The 20,791-nt window shown below is 38.7% G+C and overlaps 2 protein-coding genes across 3 annotated transcripts in view; both read right to left on the bottom strand.

The window, feature by feature from the left end:
- The window catches only part of ttyh2 (tweety family member 2), a 68,521-nt gene extending 63,457 nt beyond the window's left edge, over positions 1 to 5,064 (bottom strand). For both annotated transcript variants that reach the window (XM_085169492.1, XM_085169493.1), the window contains exon 1: positions 3,910 to 5,064. In XM_085169492.1, the coding sequence (XP_085025618.1) occupies positions 3,910 to 4,038 (129 nt within the window). In that variant the 5' untranslated portion in view covers positions 4,039 to 5,064. The remainder of the gene's footprint in view (positions 1 to 3,909) is intronic.
- A 125-nt stretch (positions 5,065 to 5,189) lies between these two features.
- rpl38 (ribosomal protein L38) lies at positions 5,190 to 8,142 on the bottom strand. The gene is made up of 5 exons (XM_085169497.1): positions 8,048 to 8,142; positions 7,829 to 7,855; positions 7,170 to 7,230; positions 6,646 to 6,768; positions 5,190 to 5,263 (listed from the first exon to the last, which is right to left on the bottom strand). Exons 2-5 carry the CDS (start codon positions 7,829 to 7,831, stop codon positions 5,238 to 5,240), a joined length of 213 nt encoding a protein of 70 aa, XP_085025623.1. The 5' UTR covers positions 7,832 to 7,855; positions 8,048 to 8,142; the 3' UTR covers positions 5,190 to 5,237.
- Between the last annotated feature and the right edge of the window lie 12,649 nt (positions 8,143 to 20,791).

Genomic DNA, 20,791 nt, shown 5'->3' with positions numbered 1-20,791 from the left:
GCATATGTTTCAACAAATCACTGCACCTATTCCCCATTCTACTGGCAAAATATAAAGAAATTACGGATGGCTCAAGACTTTTGCGCAGAGCTGTATACTGTACAGTAACCAATCTGCCTACATGTAATTTGTTTGTTGTTTTATTTTAATTTGCATAATAAGAGAGTTCTGTCTCCCATTCGGCTGCCCTAGCCAGTAATGCACAATTACACTCCCACATTGTCAGCAGAACACTAAAAATACACCCACAACTGAATGGCTTCCACCTTGGCTCAAGATTTTTGCACAGTACAGTAAGTGCCAGTGCAAATGTAGGACTACTTAAACATATATATTAAAAACTTCAAGTAAACAGAAGCACAAACGACTATTGTTCTGAAAACTCTGATTTTAGTATTTAGTATTACATTCTATCACCACACTATATGAGTTTTAGTGACTCTGGCTGCTTAAAAGGGAGGAGAGTACATGGTGGGATGACTGGAGCATGTGATCCAGTGATCCATGTGATCTGTACCAGTAATTTATTTGCCATAAATATGTTTATGTTTGATTCACAAAGCAGGAAATGAAGAAAAGAAAGGTGAAGTCAGATAGACTAGGACCTTCTGACCTACACATAACGTCTGGCTCAACACACACACACATACATTCAAAAATACAAGAACAAAAAAAAATTAGGCCTCCAACTCTGTCCTACTTTTGGGTAAGCCTTTCCAGTTTTTTGCCCTCTTTATATCCCCCAGGCCTCGGGACAGGAAGAGCAGAGAAATCCATTTTCTACATCAGACACTGGCTGAGAAAGACTGAGCAAATTGCTGAGCAGATCAGCAGTTTGGCTCTCAAGCCTGTGCGTGCCCAAAACAAACATAAGTGATGGATGTCAGTTGCTCACGAGGTCAGCATGCTTAAAGTGAATGCTAGCTGGACTGACGAGAAGAAAAAAAAACAGTTCAACAATCACGCCCACTCCATGCAGTAATTGACCAATTGAGTGCAGGTCTGAAAGTAGGCCCTGGGAGCAAGGTTTAAACACTTTTACCTTTAAAGCAGTCACTCAACGGATCCTCTGCATAGTTTTCAAGCCTACTCAACCCTCAACTCTGCAGCACTAGATGAGATTTTCCAAAATATCTCAATAAAATAAAAAAGAATAGCTTGATTAAGGTCAGAAGACAGAAATTAGAGGCACTCCAGGCAGATGATTCAGCTTACAGACATTCCTTTACTGACAACAGCAGTAGTAGATTCCTACCACATACACACACACACACACACACAGATGCAGATAAAGAACAATGAAATATAGCATCGCCTCACATCCCTTCACATTCCCTGGCCCAAAGCCAGGGCGGGACTTCACCAGGATTGCCCATGGTACAACTAACCAATTACAAATCCTCTGACAAAGCATGTGGTCTGCTTTAAGAAACATGGCTCAGCTGCTCAATGCTACCCCATCTACAACAGAAAATGTCAACTCAGCAACTCGTTAACAAAAGAATCAACTCACCACCACATAACTCAATTAAAGTGTCATTTTTTATCCCATTAAACTGCTAAATGCTGTAAAAGTATCGACTGCAATGCACTAAATCACCCCAGATATCTCAGTGTACTGTAGTTTTATAAAACAGAACAGTATAAGTTGATTCACAGCTTGTGAATGTTAATACATTATACTATACTCACCCTAAATACTATAAGCATAATTCACAGCATGGCGACTATTCAGGACACCCAAGATCCATGTCATCAGTGTTATTCTCAGTAACTCATTAATTGATTACATGCACAGCACATGAGCACGGCTTCTAATTCAGGCAAAACAGGGGGTGGTGATGTGAATTAAGCTCAACAGCTCATAAAGGAAAAGGAATATAATGCCCTAAGTAGCCTGGCATGTGCCTGAAATTGCGTCATTTGCTGTGGTGCTTTACAGTACATTGTTTTACATGCTGAGACCATTAAAGCCTCGACAATAGAAAGCAGGAGCATGGTTTAGTCAGATGGAGTGTGGTGGGAGAAAGAAGATTCGCACAGAACAAGTAAGGTTGATGGATGCAGTGGTGGGGATTTCCTACCCCTGACTGACTGACTGCCTGTGGCTGACAGTATTCTCAGTGGGAATTGCTTTTCACCTGCTGAGACTCCCCACCTTCTCTTCCTGCACCCCGTCGCTCCAGCTGTATTTACACAATGCAACCAAGGGCAGCACAGGGCAGCATGAGGAAAAAAGGCAATCTGCCTCTCTTTGCCTCATTTGGAGTCTTCCTCAACATGAGTGAAAAAAATATATTCTATATCTTGCAAAGACAGAATGCATCAAAACCAAAATAAATGCAATGGTATCAGTGAATATGTTGTCCAGTATTTCCTGGGGTCTCTTCTTTTCTATCGTTAAAGTCCTGAAAGGCTCAAGCACAGGGACTCAGCACATCATGAAGAGAGTTTTTTTAGGCTTGATTCTTCTCTTGATACTTTTCCAACAGAAAAGGAGAGTCCCTAGGTTGCTTCCTATCTGTGCTGATAGGTAACTGTTGACAATATCAGAGTTATAGTTATAGTACAGAGGGGGTCCCCATTGGGTCTGAGGGATGGGAATGTCATCATCGGAGGGGTGAAACAAGTGAATGAAACACCCACCAAAAACATCACAAGGTGGAAAAATAACCTTGCTCTTATTGTCCCCACTTAGTTAGAATAAGTAAGGCTTTCCCCCCCCTTCTATCTCTGTTTTTGATCACCCCCAACTGAAGAGGTGCTATGACTAAAATCCTCCTTTAAATTCCAGGAAACTTGTGATCATGTGTTAACACAGAAATAAGAAGGAAATATGAATCATAGCCACATTAAATCTGGCGTGACTAGTATTGGCTTATGAAAGAAGCCAATACTAGTCAATACCCATTTGCGATTCACTAATGGTGACTATGTGATAACGACTCCCACTTGCCTTATTTCACTGCTGAAATTAAACGCTTGAAAATCATTATAAGGCTCTGACTGTCTCAGACACCTGAACTCACTCTGGAGACCAGTGTGCTAGGATGCTGCAGCGATGAACTTAAATGCCATCACTTCTCAGGATGACTACTTGCACTGACAGAGGCAGAACTGTAACCTTGAAAAATTCAACAGTTAAATAATGAAACATTCATGGAACATGACATGTGTTCACAAGCAGGTCATTAGTCATCCAAAAGTTGATCCCAACCCTTTTCAGTGCTGTGTGAAATGGTCCTGTCACCACCTCTGGAGTTGGATGCGAATCACTTTGACTCCCACGGGTGATCTATGCCAGCATTATCCCACAAGGGTGCTTGCTCTCTCTGTCTCTCCAGCACACACAGATAAAAGATTAGCTCATTTTAAAAGCTGCAACAGTAGATCCAAGCAGTGTTTGGGAGATGTCCTGTGCTGCGTTTTCTCTTTCTAAGGTTTTCTGAAGTAATGATGATGCTTTGTTAGTGTGTTTGCTGAAGAGCAATCGCTGCTTTCAGAACAATGACTACAATTACAATACATAAACAGCATTTTGAAATGGTTATCAGGTCAATGGCAAAGTAAAGATGCTTCAGTGTGATTTAGGTGGAGCTGACTAGGTTACGTACAGGGACATTATGGCCCACTTTTGTCATCAATAATACAATGCAGTGTGACTCTTGAGGGTAGCAGAGGGAATAGTGATAGCAAACAGACCACAACTGATTCTAGTGAAACAACAGCAATATCAGAAAAAATGATCATACTGTGGGTTGGTTTTGGGACAATGTGTTAAAATAGTATTACAAACTCTTTATTAAGTGTCATTGCAGAAACCTACAGACATATTATGCCCCAGTTTTTAAGCGTCTATAAGTAGGCTTCTGGTAAAGAGCCATATGTCCCATATCCCTCTCCACTGACCTGCTGGTAGTTCTCATCTTCAGGCTGGAAGGTCTTATCAATGGGCTGAAACCTCAGATTGATATGAGGAAAATTGTGAAGCCAGTAAGTCCACCACGGCGCAATGTAATCCACACGATCCGAAGACATCACTGCCCGGAGAAAAAGTTAGGCTTCAGCCTAAATTAGCCTCTCAGTAGTAAAGCGGGCAGTTTCTTCCGCTGCCGGATATTTTAATCAAGTCGCACATTAAACAAAGGCAAAGATAAAAGCATGCTCGGTTGTGGAAACACACTCGACCACACATGAGAGGTGGGGAAAGTCCTGCAAAGGTAAAAGTGTGTTTGCAAAGTGAGATCCGGTTAGGATTTTTTCTGAGAAAGACCAATAATCACTCTGCGTCCATGTTTCCGTTCCTGTGGACCCACAGATACTATCCGACCGACAGCTGCTCCACACAAACAGCAGACAACACAGTCAGCAGCGTGAACGCGCACTTATAGTAGGCGCAGGACACCAGGGGGTGAGGGGGCGTGCACATTCGCTTTCGTAAATGGTTTCGGAACATTAGTCTGGCACACACATCATAAGTACAACTAATTATTTAAATAAACAAAGTCAGTTAATTGTAACATCAGCTACATCGATTTTTTTTTTAATTATTATTAACGGCCCCTTTATTCTCTGGTAAATAAGCAACAGCGGTGCCACCTAGTGTTCAATTAAGCCAATTACACAACATGCAGCCCGTGAGAACAGCTGGTGGGTCATTGTTATAGTGGCTTATATTAACATTTTGTATACTTGTATTTTCTGGTGTACTTCAGCCACAGATGCAGCAAATTTAGATGCTAAAATAATATTTGCTGTATTCATGAGCAGGTTACTTATATTTACTTATGAAACTTTGCTGTATTTAAACTAAGTGGAATTGAGCCAGATTCAGCCCAGCTGTGAAATAGCTAACTGTGCTGGTTATATGACTTTATTGCTTTAAATGTTTCCAAAATTAATTTTATAGCCATTAAAATTTACAAGTTTACATTTTCTGGGTAAAAATCTTGTATATAGATGTAGTGTGGCTATATGTTGATGCAGACATTGTAACCAAGCAGTCAGTGAAAACCTCTACAAAGATGAAGCTGAAGAAAACAATCAACATCTACAAAGGATGCATTTTATTATTTTGCCCCAAATTGTGCTATAAAGTCATTGCTACTCATTTCAGATCAAATGCTCCAATGTCCATGTCACACTTGTGGATTATGGTATAACAACACAACAAAACACAGAAGCCAAAGTGATTTTTCCCCCCAGTTTTTTATTACAATTATCTGTACATCACGGATTTACTTCAGCTCCTTCACAGCCAGACCTGTAGAGAAAGAAAGACAAAAGTTTAGAAATATTCAGATACACACTTAAAAAAAAAACACAACTGGGAATATACATTTGAGGCATCACATGATTAAAGTAGTAAGGAGTATTTATATTTTCATGAAAATTTCTCCACTTGCACCAGGTATCACATGTGACCTTTACAGGGCAAATTATTAACAATTATCATACCGGCAGTATTAAGAAGACTGCAGACTGCCATCAACACGAGTGACAGCAAACTGCAAAGAACCAGTTAATGTGGATCTGCTCTTTGAAGAGCATGAATGTTTCTGTGGCGATTGGAATTTAATTCAGGGTTGTTGGGTTTTTTTTTTAATACAAAGAGCTTGCGATGCCAGTTTCAGTCCTAACAGCTGCAGCATGACGTGTTACAGAAAAGCAGAGGATAAAATGATAGCTCATAATTTAAAGTATTACAATTTTTAAAGAAAATTCTTCAAAAAAAACTCATCTAAACCCTGATATGCAGCAGAAAATTGATGATATTATTAATTTTAAAATTAATTCATTTGTCTAAAAATGGCTCCTCTGCCATTATGAGGCAAACTTCTTAGCTACAGGTTTTATGGTGCAATTACACCATACACAGACTATTAGGCACTAATTGCAATGTCTAGACAGGCTGCAATCAAATATGAAAACATTTGAAAACCAAACAGATATCAGAGCAAAGGAACACAACATAAGCTGGGAAAACTCTGCTGTAGCAAACAATTTCTTTGATTCTCTTTATTATGAGACTTTTTTTTTCAGTATTGCACTATTAACCCTGCTCGCAATTCGGGGCACGTAAGTATCAGGACCTTCTGTTCTACACATTGTAAACAGAGAATCTGCAGCTGTGCTTTACACAATGAAAAGTCCAGGTCATTTTCCACGAGAACCAGATATCATTAATACATTTAAATGCTAAAGATTCCAAACATTTGTTTGTGAAATTAACTACGTTTTCTACGTTTCCTTCCAAATATGATGAAGCAGACAACTACTGTGGGCCAATAAAAGCACTGAAGTCCCAGAATATCAAAAAGCTTAACTGTATTTTTATGAATGTTCTTCAAAAAGGGTTTATTTTTTAACACTGCAGTCAAGAGAAACAACCCATTAACAATCACTGAACCATAATGTCTCAATAAGTAAGTTAACTTAAAGGGATGCACCAGCATTAAAAATCTTCAACCCAAAGGTGACCCAAAACTGTACATAGTATATGTGTACATATCTTTAAATCAGTGCAATAAAAGATTTAGTCTGAGTCATTTTAATTCAAAGCCCTTAAATCTACTTGATAAAAATCAAGAGTACATTTTCCAGACAGCTGTGTTCACTTTACATGCCACCTCTCTTATTACTCACCTGGGGGCAGGGACTGTTTGAGCTTCTCAGCCTTCTCCTTGTCTGTGATGACCAGGGTGTACAGGTACCTGCTGCAGCGCACCTTGAACTTAACATTGTCCTTGTTCTTCTTGATCTTTACGGCTAAAGGAGGAAAGACAAAAGCTGTGTTAGCGCCGAGTCTCTTCAAAAGTCAACTCAAACATAATTATTTCTCAAGTCAAACAAACACTAATAGGTGAGAGCTTTAGTTTAATACTTTCCTCTACTGGATCTGCTAATACAAACAGCATTCTGAACACGTATTTTTTCATGCCTCAAAAATAGGCTTGTGGGAGGTGACTATATATGTAAGTATGAATGGTCTGTATATTAAATAGCCTAAGACAACACAGAATAACTGCCACAAGCCTGCATTTCAATTTACAATGTTAGCATAGAGCTGTCTGTGGCAAGCTGTCACCCACATATCCTCCTATTCTTTGGCAAGAAGATTACATTTCTAGTTGTTAAACATCAAAATATGATGTCTGTGTGCCTCTTACACTTAGCATCCTTCCTCCTGGCTGTCAGCAGGAAATCTTTGATTTCTTCTATCTTGCGAGGCTACAAATAAACAGCAAAAATGATCAGTCAGACAGAGCATCAAACTTCACATGCTGATAATGAATCGCTAACAAGTGTTAGTGGACCGGTGGAACTGAGGTTCCCGTTATAAAGTCGAAACCTAGCACTTGGTCCATCATTATTATCGCAAGAGTGTGAATGCATCACGGGCACATCAGCCTGAGATGTTTGGACTTCTTGCTGTTAGCAAATAACTCTCTTTTGGTAGGATGTTGCTAATTGTCAAGCACCCTGTGGCTAACGCAGACCAAGTCAGAGCTGTAGTACTGTAGAAAAGACGCAACTATGATTTTAGTGCCTTAAGCTACTTTCAAGACATTCATTTCTAATTAAAATAACAAAAACAATTTCTTATAGGTATTGACTCATGTGTCATTCCTCAACAAACTGCAGCCGGGTGGCCCAGTTTAGCCTCTGAGCGGCATTTTGCTAATGCTAATAGCCAGTGCTAACTACTTTTACAACAACTACCGACTATTAACGGAACTGTAAACACATTCTAAGTAACAACATATACGTATACACGACATATAACCTTATTAAGCACAAATAATAAGCAACGAGACGCAATCCTTACCATGCTGCCGTGTCAGCGGACTGGAGGCTGCGGAAGAGAGAGATCGAGTCAGCTATACAGACGATAATCAATGTACTAAAAATAAAATTTCAATCTAATCTTCTACCAACGGAATGAAATAATTATATTTTAGCAAAAGTTGGGTCCTAATTGTTGCTGACAAAGAGGATGGATGATGATTAAAATAGTCATTATGTATGTGGTGCAACATGAACTCACTCAGTCGGCCAGAGAGGGGATGAAAAAGGGGCGGGACTTCCGGTTGAAAACACATTTATATGTCACTACGGCAACTACCGAGGGCCAAGAAGAAAAGCGAATCGAATATTGATACAGGAGCCCAGTTTTGCCGAAATTTAAAGGTGTTTGTGTGTCGCATAAATCCCAAAATCGTGTTTTATAGACTTTATTACCATATATTGAATATTAAACTTAATATAACCCAGCCAAGCATATACTGGTGAATGACAAAAAATGTATGTATGTCTTTATTTCCCAATAACAAAACAATTGCCAATTTCTTTTTCCAGCAGGACTTTGCATCTGCCCACAATGACAAAGCTGCTACTAAATACTTTTCTGGCCATGATATTACTTGACTTGATTGGCCAGGTAACTCGCCTGAATTCAAACTCATAGAGGCTCTATGGGTCATTGTCAAGAAAGCTGAAGGTTGCAAAGTAACTGGTGGTTTTATTAGCCAGGAAAGGCAATTAAATGTACCAAAAATGAAAAAAAAAATGGCAAAAAACCACCATACCTCAAACAGGTTTCCAATGCAAGAGTTTAAATAAACTTATAAAACTGCATGTGCATAAAATTTAATATGTCCTCTAATAATTCACTGTTGTAGTGTGCACAGTTCATTTAAACCTGGTGAATGTCAGTGATTTGTTGCCTATGACACGGAACCACAATATGAATTTATTAATTTGCTGCTCAACTGCACACAGATTATACACATTAGACCTTTTCATGAATACAACATGCATCACACAGGACATAATGTGCTGAGAATTCCTCACAGGCCGGTAAAGCGCATTATGTATGAAGGTTATTCCTCACCCTCTGTGTGACCCTTTTGTTATCCTGCAGATCACACACTGTGTTTCACTGCGCACTTTCAGCCAAGTATGAATAAGCTTTGATGGATGCACTACAGCGTGCCTCTGAATAGAAACACTGGCCAGGACCAGTGTGTGGAAGAAATAATGTTTGCGCTGACAGAAGAAAGCCATATCTCCTCCAAGATGTGGACATGATCACACTAGATCTCCTCTGCAGACCTGAGACTGACCTGGAACATGCATTGTGTTTATCACTTCAGGAGCAGAATCATGTTGTAATGGTCATGCATTCATTTCTACTAATTATGTAAAGTGAAACTGAAATTAATTCAGTTTAATGCCGTGGATATATTTCCACATAATTAGCATAAAGGTAAAGTGTTAGTAAAGCAGGAAAGACATTGGGCTGCAAACAGGATTTTGAAATTGAGTTCTAAAATAAAAAAATCCAGAATAGAATAGATGTTTATTTAAGTTTAATCTCCCTAGAAGTTGCCAGGGATTTTTTCTGTACCTAAAAATGTATTTTCCACCTGTAATAGCATTCAACCCTTTATTCAATACATTTGAGATTAGAGAAAAATTGTGAACACAGTAATCCAGTCAAGTGTCAAGGAAAATCTTTCTTGTGTAACCGTTAAAAAAAAACCTTTCCTTTTCTACTGAGCACCTCAAAGCCCCTCAGTCACACCAAAGAAAGCTGGAATCCACTACCCTGCATAAATGTTAAATGTTCAATAACTTCTCAACGCTGCTAGGAATATAACTTACAAACTTTCATGGGAAAATAAATCAAATCAAACTCAGTATTTTTTTTTCTTCTTTTGTCCAAAATGACATACAAATAGAAATGTCAATGGTCTGAATTTACCTTGTTTACTATATGGACAAATATCAAGCAGAAAAGGACAGAATTTCCCAGCCACATACTGTATCACTGAGCTGATTCAAAAGTCAGCCAACACTTCATAACTTCCATTCAGAGTCTTTACTGTATAGACATATCAAATGTTTTCATAAGTGACACTTCCATAAACTGGATTTTACCAAGCAAAAGAAATATAACTCAAAATGCAAGGGTGAAAGAAAACTTCATGTTTTAATACGTTTTTTTCTCTCTCTCTGTTTTTTTTTTTTTCAATAAAGATGCATTCACACAGCAAGTTGCGTCAGAGCCCCAGATTTATCTAACAGTTCAAGGTCAGGCAGACTGTGGGTGAGGAAATATTGCTGTCTATAACGGGAGATGATAAGGAACCAAATAAGACTGTATTTAATCCAATTAGAGATTTCCTTTCACTACTGAAATAGTTCGCGCGCTTCAAAATGAGTTGTGAACTGTGAATGTTATGCCTCTGTCTATCTGTTCATCTGTTCTAATACTCTCATTCTCGTCTTAACCCGTAGATGCAGAGAAGCCGTTAACCCGGAGGTCATTTTTAAAGCAAGTAGGCAACAGGCATTATATCCTCTTGTATGGCTGAGTTTTCAAACAGTTCAGGGCCAAGCATTGCGAGGGAACTGAATGTTTCTTTTGAGAAGGGTGGGAAAAATTACATGTATAATACAATTTGTTTCCTGAAAAACTGCTGTGTTGGGCTTTTCTATTATACGCTCTGGCAGGTATTTCTTTGGTTTCAGACTTACACTAAATTTAAAAAAAAAAAAGAGGGCGAGAGAGCAAAAAAGTAAAAGATTTGAAACATCTTTGAAACTGCACACATTACAACCAACCTGCTGACTTATGAGTTCAATTATCTTTTGCACTCAAGACAGATAAACCCAATGGGTACCAGAATAATAAGCCTTTAAGTATATAAATGGTTCACGGTGAAGAAATTCCCATCTATTATCCTTACAACCTGACAAAATAATTCCATGTATTTCTACAGCAGTAGAGCACAGTTAATGAGCCAATCCTGCGATGGTGAGGTGTGAAACACATTTCTGCTCAGTGGGTGTCAATTTACTTTACCTTCTTGTGTTCAAGGCAGTGTTTGGCTTTGTAATTTATTATGCATGTACTTTGTTTCAGAGGAAATGGTAGTGGCAACATACTCCAGCAGTGCATATTCCTCATAGTTGTCTTACCTGGAGGTGAGTTCATTAGTGGGCTGAACTGTATTCAAGTTTAAAATGTGCACAAGCCAAGGATATTTGGTCAGTGATGCTTGAGTGACACCTCAGTCTGTTTCCATTGCTCTGACTTGGCGTTAATTCATAAAGACAGGAAACATCGGCCGTTGTTAATTAACCTACTATCTACCTGTCTGCCCGTGTTCACAGGCCATATCCACCCAGATACTCAATCAGCGCTTGCACTATTGGAGACGTTTCACTCAGGGTTTAAAATTTTCACGAGTCTCTTGTCAGTCAAAGTTGGAGATGGAGTGCAGTTTGTTTTAGCAAGTGTTTTTAGTGAGGGAGCTCAGTGACTCTGCAGCAGATACTGGTTAGAGAACTACACGGACACTACACAGTACAAGCTTTGTCCCACATATGTGTTGTTTTGTGTACTTGTTTGCAGTCCCAAACCATTTTTCCACGGCGAAAAAGGAACTAAAAACAGTTTATCTCAGCAAGGATTTCTACTCCTTGCTGCTGACAAGATAATACACCATTTTTTTTTCAACTGACAGCCAGTCACTCTGCTCCTTGGGAAGCTGAGGAGATGTAAGAGTACAAGACTCATTCTGTTGCTTCAGTAAAATGATGTCCGTGCCATTCACAGGAAAGATCATAAAAAAGGTGTCCTTGTTGAGGAACTGGTGTATAGAAAATATGAAAGGTGATACACAGATGGACAAAGTGTAGTTTGTCTTGGTATACATTGTACCGTTAATGCTTTAGTTTAAATAGCATTACACTTTAGTGGACAAGACTCAGAAAAGACCAAAAAATGTGATCAGGAAACATTTCATGCTTTACGTGTGCTGCATAAAAATGTGTTTGCAGATAAACAAATTCTTAATTAGACCTGATACAAACCTGATTATTATAACTCTTCATCTTTATTTATTTCATGTTTAATTTTTCAACTGAAATTACTGTAATTTAAACCTTTTTTTCCTGCTTTATCTGTTATTATGCGGACACATTTGTTTCATCTTTGTTAAATATTATTTCAATTTATTTCTTCTCTCTCGACTTGCTCATGAACAATGAAAATCAATAGACTTATCTGGGATTTGTATGCTCTAAAAAGCACCGACAGCATCAATTACGCATTATTTCTCAGCTGCCATCTCTGACCCCACAGATGTAACGCGCACGTCATGCATCATCATTTCAAAATAATAATAAGTTCTTTATAAAAGAGAATAAAGTTGATGAAATAAAGTTTGAGGCGCCTAAACTGAATATTAACGCCGTACGTTTATAATATTTCTTCATATTGTGACTGCATTTTATCAAAGCCTATGTGCCAGTGTGCATGTCCTATTTGGTATTTATTGAATTTCTTTTTTTTTTTCATCCCTGTTGAATGTCCGCTTGTGTAAGGCGTGGATGTAATAGTGTAAGGTTACGTAGGGAGGATCAGCTCATCCACAGAGATTACAACAAATGACCATGCCTGGTTTAGCTAAAGCTCTTTTGCACCGGTATGATCTTTATTCTATTTGCTTGCACAGCAACAAACATGATCCCCTGTGCCAAGCCGCTTGTAGAAACTCAGCTTGACTCTAAATGCTGATTTTTTTTTCTCCACTCCCCAGTTGCAGTTCTGGGCTTCTTACAATAGGGGGCAGCCAGTAGTTGATAATGTCGAGTTGATCAGCATCTCATCCTCAACATTAGGAGACGCTGTGTATTAAGGTATTGCCTCCAATGGTCTTCAGTTCTCTGTATAAGAGAGAGATTGCAAAGGTTAATGTTACTTTCTTTTCATTTTCTCCTTTTATTATGCATGAATACAAATTCATTTAATTATATAAGACGTCAAATGAATCAAAGTTACCTTTAGACATCCTCACAATCTTCTGCAACATAAGACAATCGTCAAGCACAGCTGAGGGCACTGCTTATTAACACATCACGCTTTAATTGTGCCTCATGATACAATATCCTTATACCTTCCCCACAAATCTTTGGCAATGTGAATTTCTATTTGCCTTTTTCATAACTTTATTTTCATTACTATCTCACCTTAGAAAGATGGATTCAGAGATTCTGCTTGGGGCAAGTGTTAATTTATTTACACAGCGGTGTGAGTTTCGGAATTCATTCTGCACTGAAAACCCATTTGAAGTCTTTCCCCCCCCCCTTTTTTTGGACACACCTTGGTATTAAAATAGTTCCCCCGAAACTATAATCCCCTTTTTGTGTAAAGGCAGTTATTGGAATAAAAATGTGTACCCTCAGGCTGACGGATAATCGTACTTTGTAACTATGCGCTGGCTTATTAAAAAGGCAAAGTGGGGTTACAAGAAAAAGAAATGATCTTAGCTCAGAGATCCTTTTTAACTGTAACAGACACGTAAAGCGTAGATGATGGAATTTCAGGAGCTTCACCGCAGACATTGTAGGTAATGAAACACATCATTTCTGCCCGCAGGCCTGTAAGCGCGACAGCAGAAGGAGCTCTACCTGAGAGCTAATGAGTAATGCAGCAGTGGATTCTCTTATTAATCACATTTTGATCTACTGTATGGATGAGAGGCAACGAAAGATTACCTGAAATAGTTTACTGAACCATTAATATTGAATTTACTTTGATCATCAAGTCAGCAGAAGGTTTTAAATGCACATTTCTCATGAATGCACTGGGAAATAGTACAAAAGTGGCAGCACGCCTGCAGACCTTTATTTTTTAATTTGATTTAAGACATAGACAAAGTTGTTACTCAATGTAGGAAACCAACTACAGTGATAATATGCAATAAAATACAAAGGCTGAGAACTTAATGTGATATTAAACTTGGTGTTTCTGTCATTCAAGTTATGTTTAAATACTTCTGACATTATAAATGCAAGAACAGACTACTTTAAAATCCCCTCTACCACCCTAGCTTCTCTAATCTCCCTGATTATTGATTGATATTGATCCCTTTTCCGGTAGCCTTATCACAGGCAAACTCAAAGTACGTCTGCAGATGAAGTAAGATTATATGAGAGTCTGAAGGTTTACCTTGACAGAATCGCAATGTGGATGTGCTTAGACTTGTCAGAGTAGCCAGAAACTGTTGAGAAAGTTTACCGCAAAGTTCTCATTTATCATGTTGAAAGACCAATGTGTCAGTGCTAAATGGCAGTCAAAGAAATCAGTGTGGCTTTTTGTCATGACTCCCTGCCATTCGGGTCTGCTCAATCAGAAAACCAGGACACAGGAAAGAATAGTGAGGAAGAGGAAATAGAAAAACTCCCTGTGCATGTCACAGAATTGGCCTGCAGGTAAGCGTATTTAGCAGATTAAAACGATGTCCAACTCAATCATAAGAATAACCTTGACATTGAAGGTTGCAGTGGATATTTTGCAGGGAGAAAAACAACAAGAAATAGTTGTTAGAAAACACATATACTCTATACAGATAGAGATACTTCATCTATGCAACACGGTCCATGAAGTCATCAATCCCACTCGATACCCTAGGGCCTCTCTTGCACTTCTTCCGTTGTGCAAGGCCTCGGGCAAGACAAACAAACATGACCACCATCCATGTGAATTATGCTGAGAGAAATCGTGACTGTGAATGATGTTAGGCTGAGCATTTAAAGAAGACCTGAGAGCAGAAAATACTGATTTCCTTGGAAGCAAGGAGTAAAATTGGAGTGAAAGCAAGGTCAGAAAGGAAGAGAAAGAGTATAGACTGTGCTTAAGTGGCGATTTATAACCTTAAAGCCATCATCAGGGGTTTTTTTTAGGGGGACTTTTGACATCTAAATATTCTGCTGACATATGTTTTTGAAAGCAGAAAAATGTGTGTGTGTGTGTGTGTCTTACTTTAAGCTCATCTGTCTTTTGATACCATACCTCATGCAGTCTCTAGAACTCTGAAACTGCACACATAGCGGTCCTCGCTTTAGTGCAAACATCCATATACAGATAACATGCGAACTAGTTTGGAGCACTATTCTGATTGGCAATTATCCTGGACTCGGTGATTTGGACAAAACAAAGAAATACTTGGTCATTAAACAAACTTGTCAAACAGAATACCAAAGTTGGGTAAATGTCAAAAGTCTGAGAAAACTAGAAAACTAGAAAAAAAACCAGAAACATGGTTTAGAAACTTGACTCCATGGAGTAAAAAGATGACTTCATTTGGTACACATTTCTGGCAGGTTATCCTGCAGGACGCAACCATCAGAAGATGGGTACACTGTGGTCATAAAAGGAAGGAGGTGGTTTACATTGTGTGTGTCTAAATGATGCTCAGTTTGTGTTAAAGTGTGCCCACAATCTTACACACGAGCATCGGTGTTTTCAAGTTTTTATGATTCTGACCTTTATTTAAATATCTGTGATGGTAAAAATTTAAGATTCTGTTACTTCTCTGTGTCAAACTGACCTTACTGAACAAACGCTCCATGTTTTGATACTCTGTCTCTGTATAATCCTTCATATTCGATCTATCCAAATGTACAAGTTATTTTTTATTACACAGTGTTCTAAGATAGATAGCTTATCTTTATAAATACTTTATCTCTCAATCCCTCTTTGTCAAAAAACAAAACAAAACATGTAGAGTGCTGTCATACTGTCTGTACTTTTGTTTGACGCCTTTGCAAAAGTAAATAAAACCCAGAAAGACAACCTGGTTACCTCCACCTCAATTTATTTCATTTTTACACAACATATTGCAGCAGAAATTGAGACTCCTTAGACCAGCCAATGTTTTTCCAATCGTCTACTGCCCAAAGTTGCAACAAACTGTAGCCTCAGTTTTCTTTTCTTAGCTGACAGGAGTGGCTCCCACTGCGGTCTTCTTCTCCCATAGCCCATCTGATTCAAAGTTTGACATGTTGTGTATTTAGAGATGCTCTTCTGCATACACTGGTTTTAAAAAGTGGTTATTTGAGGTACTGTTGCCCTACTAGGTCGAGGTTTGGCCATTCTTCTCTGACCACTGGCATCAAGAAGGCATTTTCGCCCACAGAGCTGCTGCTCACCAGAAATTTTTTGTCTTTTTTGGACCATCCTCTGTAAACCCTAGAAACGATTATGTGGGAAAATCCCAGCAGATCAGCAGTTTCTAAAATAAACACACCAGCCCATCTGGCACCAACAACGATGCTACGTTCAAAGTCACTTAATCAACTTTTTTCTCCCATTCTGATTCTGCTCAGTTTGAACTTTAGCAAGTTGTCTTGACTATACTACACTGATTTGCTGTCACATGGTCGGTTAATTATTTCAATTAACAAGCAAATTAGCATAAATCGTGGCTCAAGAGTTGGGAGTTCGCCTTGTAATCGGAAGGTTGCCGGTTCGAGCCCCGGCTTGGATGGTCTCAGTCGTTGTGTCCTTGGGCAAGACACTTCACCCGTTGCCTACTGTTGGTGGTCAGAGGGCCCGGTGGCGCCAGTGTCCGGCAGCCTCGCCTCTGTCAGTGTGCCCCAGGGTGGCTGTGGCTACAATGTAGCTGCCATCACCTGTGTGTGAATGGGTGGATGACTGGTTGTGTAAAGCGCTTTGGGGTCCTTAGGGACTAGAAAAGCGCTATACAAATACAGGCCATTTTCCATTTACCATAAATGTCCAGTAAATTTAAACATTGTTAGAAGGCTAAATACACTGAATGCAATAAGTTTAAAGAATTAAACCAAGAGGAATTTTTAAAAAAATTTAAAAAAGAAAAAACAGGTTGAGCAATTTCAAAGACAAACAGGAAATGACAGAAACCCAGAACCACAACAAAAAATAAAGCAAATAGGAGCTTGGACTTTTCTCATCCAGGGGACAGTTTGGCAAGAATGTCTTTTATATTTTAGAAAGAAAATACAGAAAATAGAATGAATGAATACTTTTACACATAAAGAATTAATAAAAATACCAGAAGAATAACAAAAGGACTAAAGCTGCCTTTGATCTCTCTACATTCTTTTGGAGATTATGAATTTTCTAGCATTGTTCGATCTTTTTAAAGTTCCAAGTTTCAAAGTTCAAGACTGTTTTTTTAACCTTTGGTTAACTTTCTGTACTTTTGATCATTAAAGCCAAAAGGTACTGAATTTTAGTTAAATAGGCATTTAAATAGACCATTTAAATAGGTTAAATAGACCTTTTGACTATTGAAAAACTAGAATATTTACAGGACCATTAAAGAAAGACGCTGCTTTTGGTCTATGTAGTGGATGTAGAAGAAGAGAGAAAGTTTTAGGGAAGTAAACTCTTACTTCATTTTGATCAGAGCAGTGTCAAATTATCTGTTTATTTCAGTTAGGAAAGTGGCCATAGTTTGTCACCCTATTAGTGCAGCACAGTAAAAATATTTTAGTGTGTCTCTTCTTCATGGTAACATTTTCGTCTGGGAGTCGGCTACATCATGAACGAATAGTTCTCTCTGACTGTCCTTTGGACCGTGTCTGAGAGACCTCCCCACCTGCCATTTGGGGGCTGTACAGCCATCAACTTCCACTTGCTCCCCTCCAGCCAACACAGACACACACACACACACACACACACACACACACACATATATGCATACACACACCTGCCAGCCTGCGGTGCCTGTGCCAGGATGTCTGTCGTCCCTCATGCCCTCAGTCACATTGCCCTTGCCTGCACCACTCAGCACCCACAGTGTCAGTCTTGGCTGACAGCAGGTCTGTATCAGCCAGCTAACATTTCCTGGCCTCTGTTTGCTCAGCATGGGCCAAGCTGTCGGTTGTAGGCTGCACTGATACTCACCTCTTAGCATCAGGGCAGCTTACAAATTCAGTCATTAAGATTACAAATTTCACTGGGTTGCGAATATGCATTTGAGCCAGAAATCCTGCTCGGTTACACAAACACACAAGCTAAGAATAAGTCAAGGATAAGGTTATGTGAGTGGGTTCAGTAGTTTTTGACGCTAGTGTTAGTAGAGTTATTAACTGAATACACAATAAAAAGCAAGTTTAAGACAGATAATAATAATGGATTGGATTTATACAGCGCTTTTCAAGGAACCCAAAGCACTTTACAATGCTACTATTCATTCACTCACTGGTGGAGGCAAGCTACAGTTGTAGCCACAGTTGTAGGCAGACTGACAGAGGTGAGGCTGCCATATCGCGCCAACACCAGTAGCCGGTAGCCGGCACAACGACCAGGACAGAGAGGCCGGGGATTGAACCGGTGACCTTCCAGATATAGATGCGCTTCCCAACCCCCTGAGCCATGGTTGCCCCATAAATAGAGTACTCTGTTACTTTTTAGCAACACACAAAATAAACTTCAAGAACAAAAAAAACAACACACAAGGCAGAAGTCTTCAAAGGGGACAAGGGAAAAGTATGCAATGTGGATTTAACCCTAATTCTCAGTGGTCACCTGTGGTATACTTGGCTGGGTGAAATAATTGAAGCATAATGCATTGTAAGCATGTGCAGTATGACAACTATAAAAACATACACTGTAGGCATAAATAGCATTACTAGTATTTGCCATAGACTGTAAACAGAAGATGATAATAATAACTCTTATCATTATTATTATTATTATTATTATTATTAGTAGTAGTAGTAGTAGTAGTAGTAGTATGGGAAATAAATAATTTCCCCTAGGGATCAATAAAGTATTCTGATTCTGATTCTGATGATCATACCTACTATGATGTCACCTACTTTGTAAATTTGTGAATTAAAAACACCACTGAGAATTAATGATCATTGTGGGTTTTCTCTCAAGGGTTAAATATAGTTTAACATCCATGTATTAATGAAAATTAGGATTCACAAATTTAGTGTAGTTTTTGGTTAGCAAGCAAGTTTATGACTAAAATACTTCTAAACAAAAAACAAAAATATACTGCTGTGCTATAACTTAGCAGCAAAATAGCATCAACTTCTGGAGGGTTAATGAAGTTGGGCCAGCTAGACATGCTAGACTGATTAACAAGGCCTTAGACAGTGAGCAAATAGTTCCAGGTTACTTCAGGAACCAGTGGATGACATCACAGTTGCTAAATCTACTTTATAAACTTTATATACTGTGTGTGTTTTCCCAATAATTTATAACGCCAAACCCTCTAGAGTGCTAGATGATGATCTTTGTTATAATTCATAACAAAGATCGAATGCACATGTCATTTATTCATTTCAGACACCTCATTTTCGCCCAGTCTTGTTATTTTGGACATTTTGGAGCTAGCACCAGCTAACTTGGCAAGGTGGATTCATAAACCGTACTAATGTAATGCACAAACAAATATTTCAGCTAATTTTTTTAAAGAAAGAAACTGCAGAATTTCACTAAAACCGAAGCACAAACTGCCTCCATGATGCAGGCTTAGATACGAAAATGAATGCGTGGATAGATGGTTGTCCCACAAACTTCTTGGATAGAATGTACCACTCAGCAAGCCATGGCATTATCAGATCATTCCAATAAAAATCCTCCAAAAGCATTATCAACACAAAAACAGTTGAGAGAAGCAGGTCAGTAACTCAAACTGGCATCGACAAGCCCAACCAGACTGGCTAGAACTCTGTTTCAGCACACCTATCAATAAAAACAGCCACGGCTCTAACTTCAACCTTACCAGTTTCCATACGGATGAATTAAAAAACAGTGAGTTCCTACAAAACTGTCAGCACAGCCCAAAACTGTTTTTTTTGTGCCAGGCTGTGAACACGCAGTTTATTTGGAGATTTTAACATGAGAGTATATGTGGAATCACTTATTTTAGAGCCAAGACTCAAGTGGCCACAAGTGGAACTGCAGTTTTTGGCACTTGCATGTTGGTTTTGTTTTCCAGACCCAAGAAGTTGCTGCTTGGAAAGCAAGTTGCTGCTTGAAAAGCAAATAATGTTAGCAGTTTCAAGAGTGTGTTGTATTGAGTTGCATTTGTAGCCAAGGAAATGCAGTGATGTCATTTCCAGGCTGGCTCAATTTTTCAGCCTTGGAGTTTGCCACTTTGATGCCAACTCCTGCGAAACTCTGGCTGCAGCGTGGTAGACTAGCGACATACTGACATTTACTGAGATTTTTTTTTTAAAATTACAATTTATTCAAAAAAGATTTTCTAGGTTGATTTATTGTCTTCCATGAAACCAAGAAAATTATACAAGGACTATACACAGTTTTAGCAGACGGATTAGTATTCACTGTGCCCTTTTAACCAGAATTTGCATTTATTAGACAAACAATCTATCATAAGGGTACAAAACATATGGAAACAAGTGCCTGTGAAGAGCAAATGTGATAATAGAAATTAATAGTAAATAGAAAGTAGTCTATATGAGGCGGTTGCCATAACTACTGTGTACAAAATGTATACGTTTGCAGAACACAATATTGATGCACAGGCGTCTTTTCCAATTTGGTGTTTGTTCATCGATACGTAAAACTTGTACAGCTATAATATTGATTCCATTAGGTAAATCAGTATATTCAGTGTCTAAAAAATTCTATATCTTACTTGCTGTTCTCATTACAGTTGGCTCATTACTCCCTCTAATACCATGTACCTTCCAGCTGCTCTTTGTCAGTGGTAATTAGGTGATGATCTGTACCAAAAGATATTAAGATGAATTCTAAGGGCAATGGGTGGTATTAAAGAGGGAGATAAGTCCTTCTTCAAATGCCCCGATTAAGCTGTAAAATTGCCATGGGGCACTTAGGGAAGATAGAGCTCAGAATCTATTTTCAAATGCCAAAAACAGTTCACAAGCACTTGCCATTTTGTGCATAGAGAATATTGCTGGTGCAGTCTATTGCTTTATGGAGGTATATTGAAATCTCTCACTTTCC

The sequence above is a fragment of the Neolamprologus multifasciatus genome, chromosome 8, assembly GCF_963576455.1.
Source record: "Neolamprologus multifasciatus chromosome 8, fNeoMul1.2, whole genome shotgun sequence".
In the NCBI taxonomy this organism is placed as follows: Eukaryota; Metazoa; Chordata; class Actinopteri; order Cichliformes; family Cichlidae; genus Neolamprologus; species Neolamprologus multifasciatus.
Note: the sequence above shows the minus strand (reverse complement) of the source record. Positions and strands in the feature narration are given on the sequence as shown.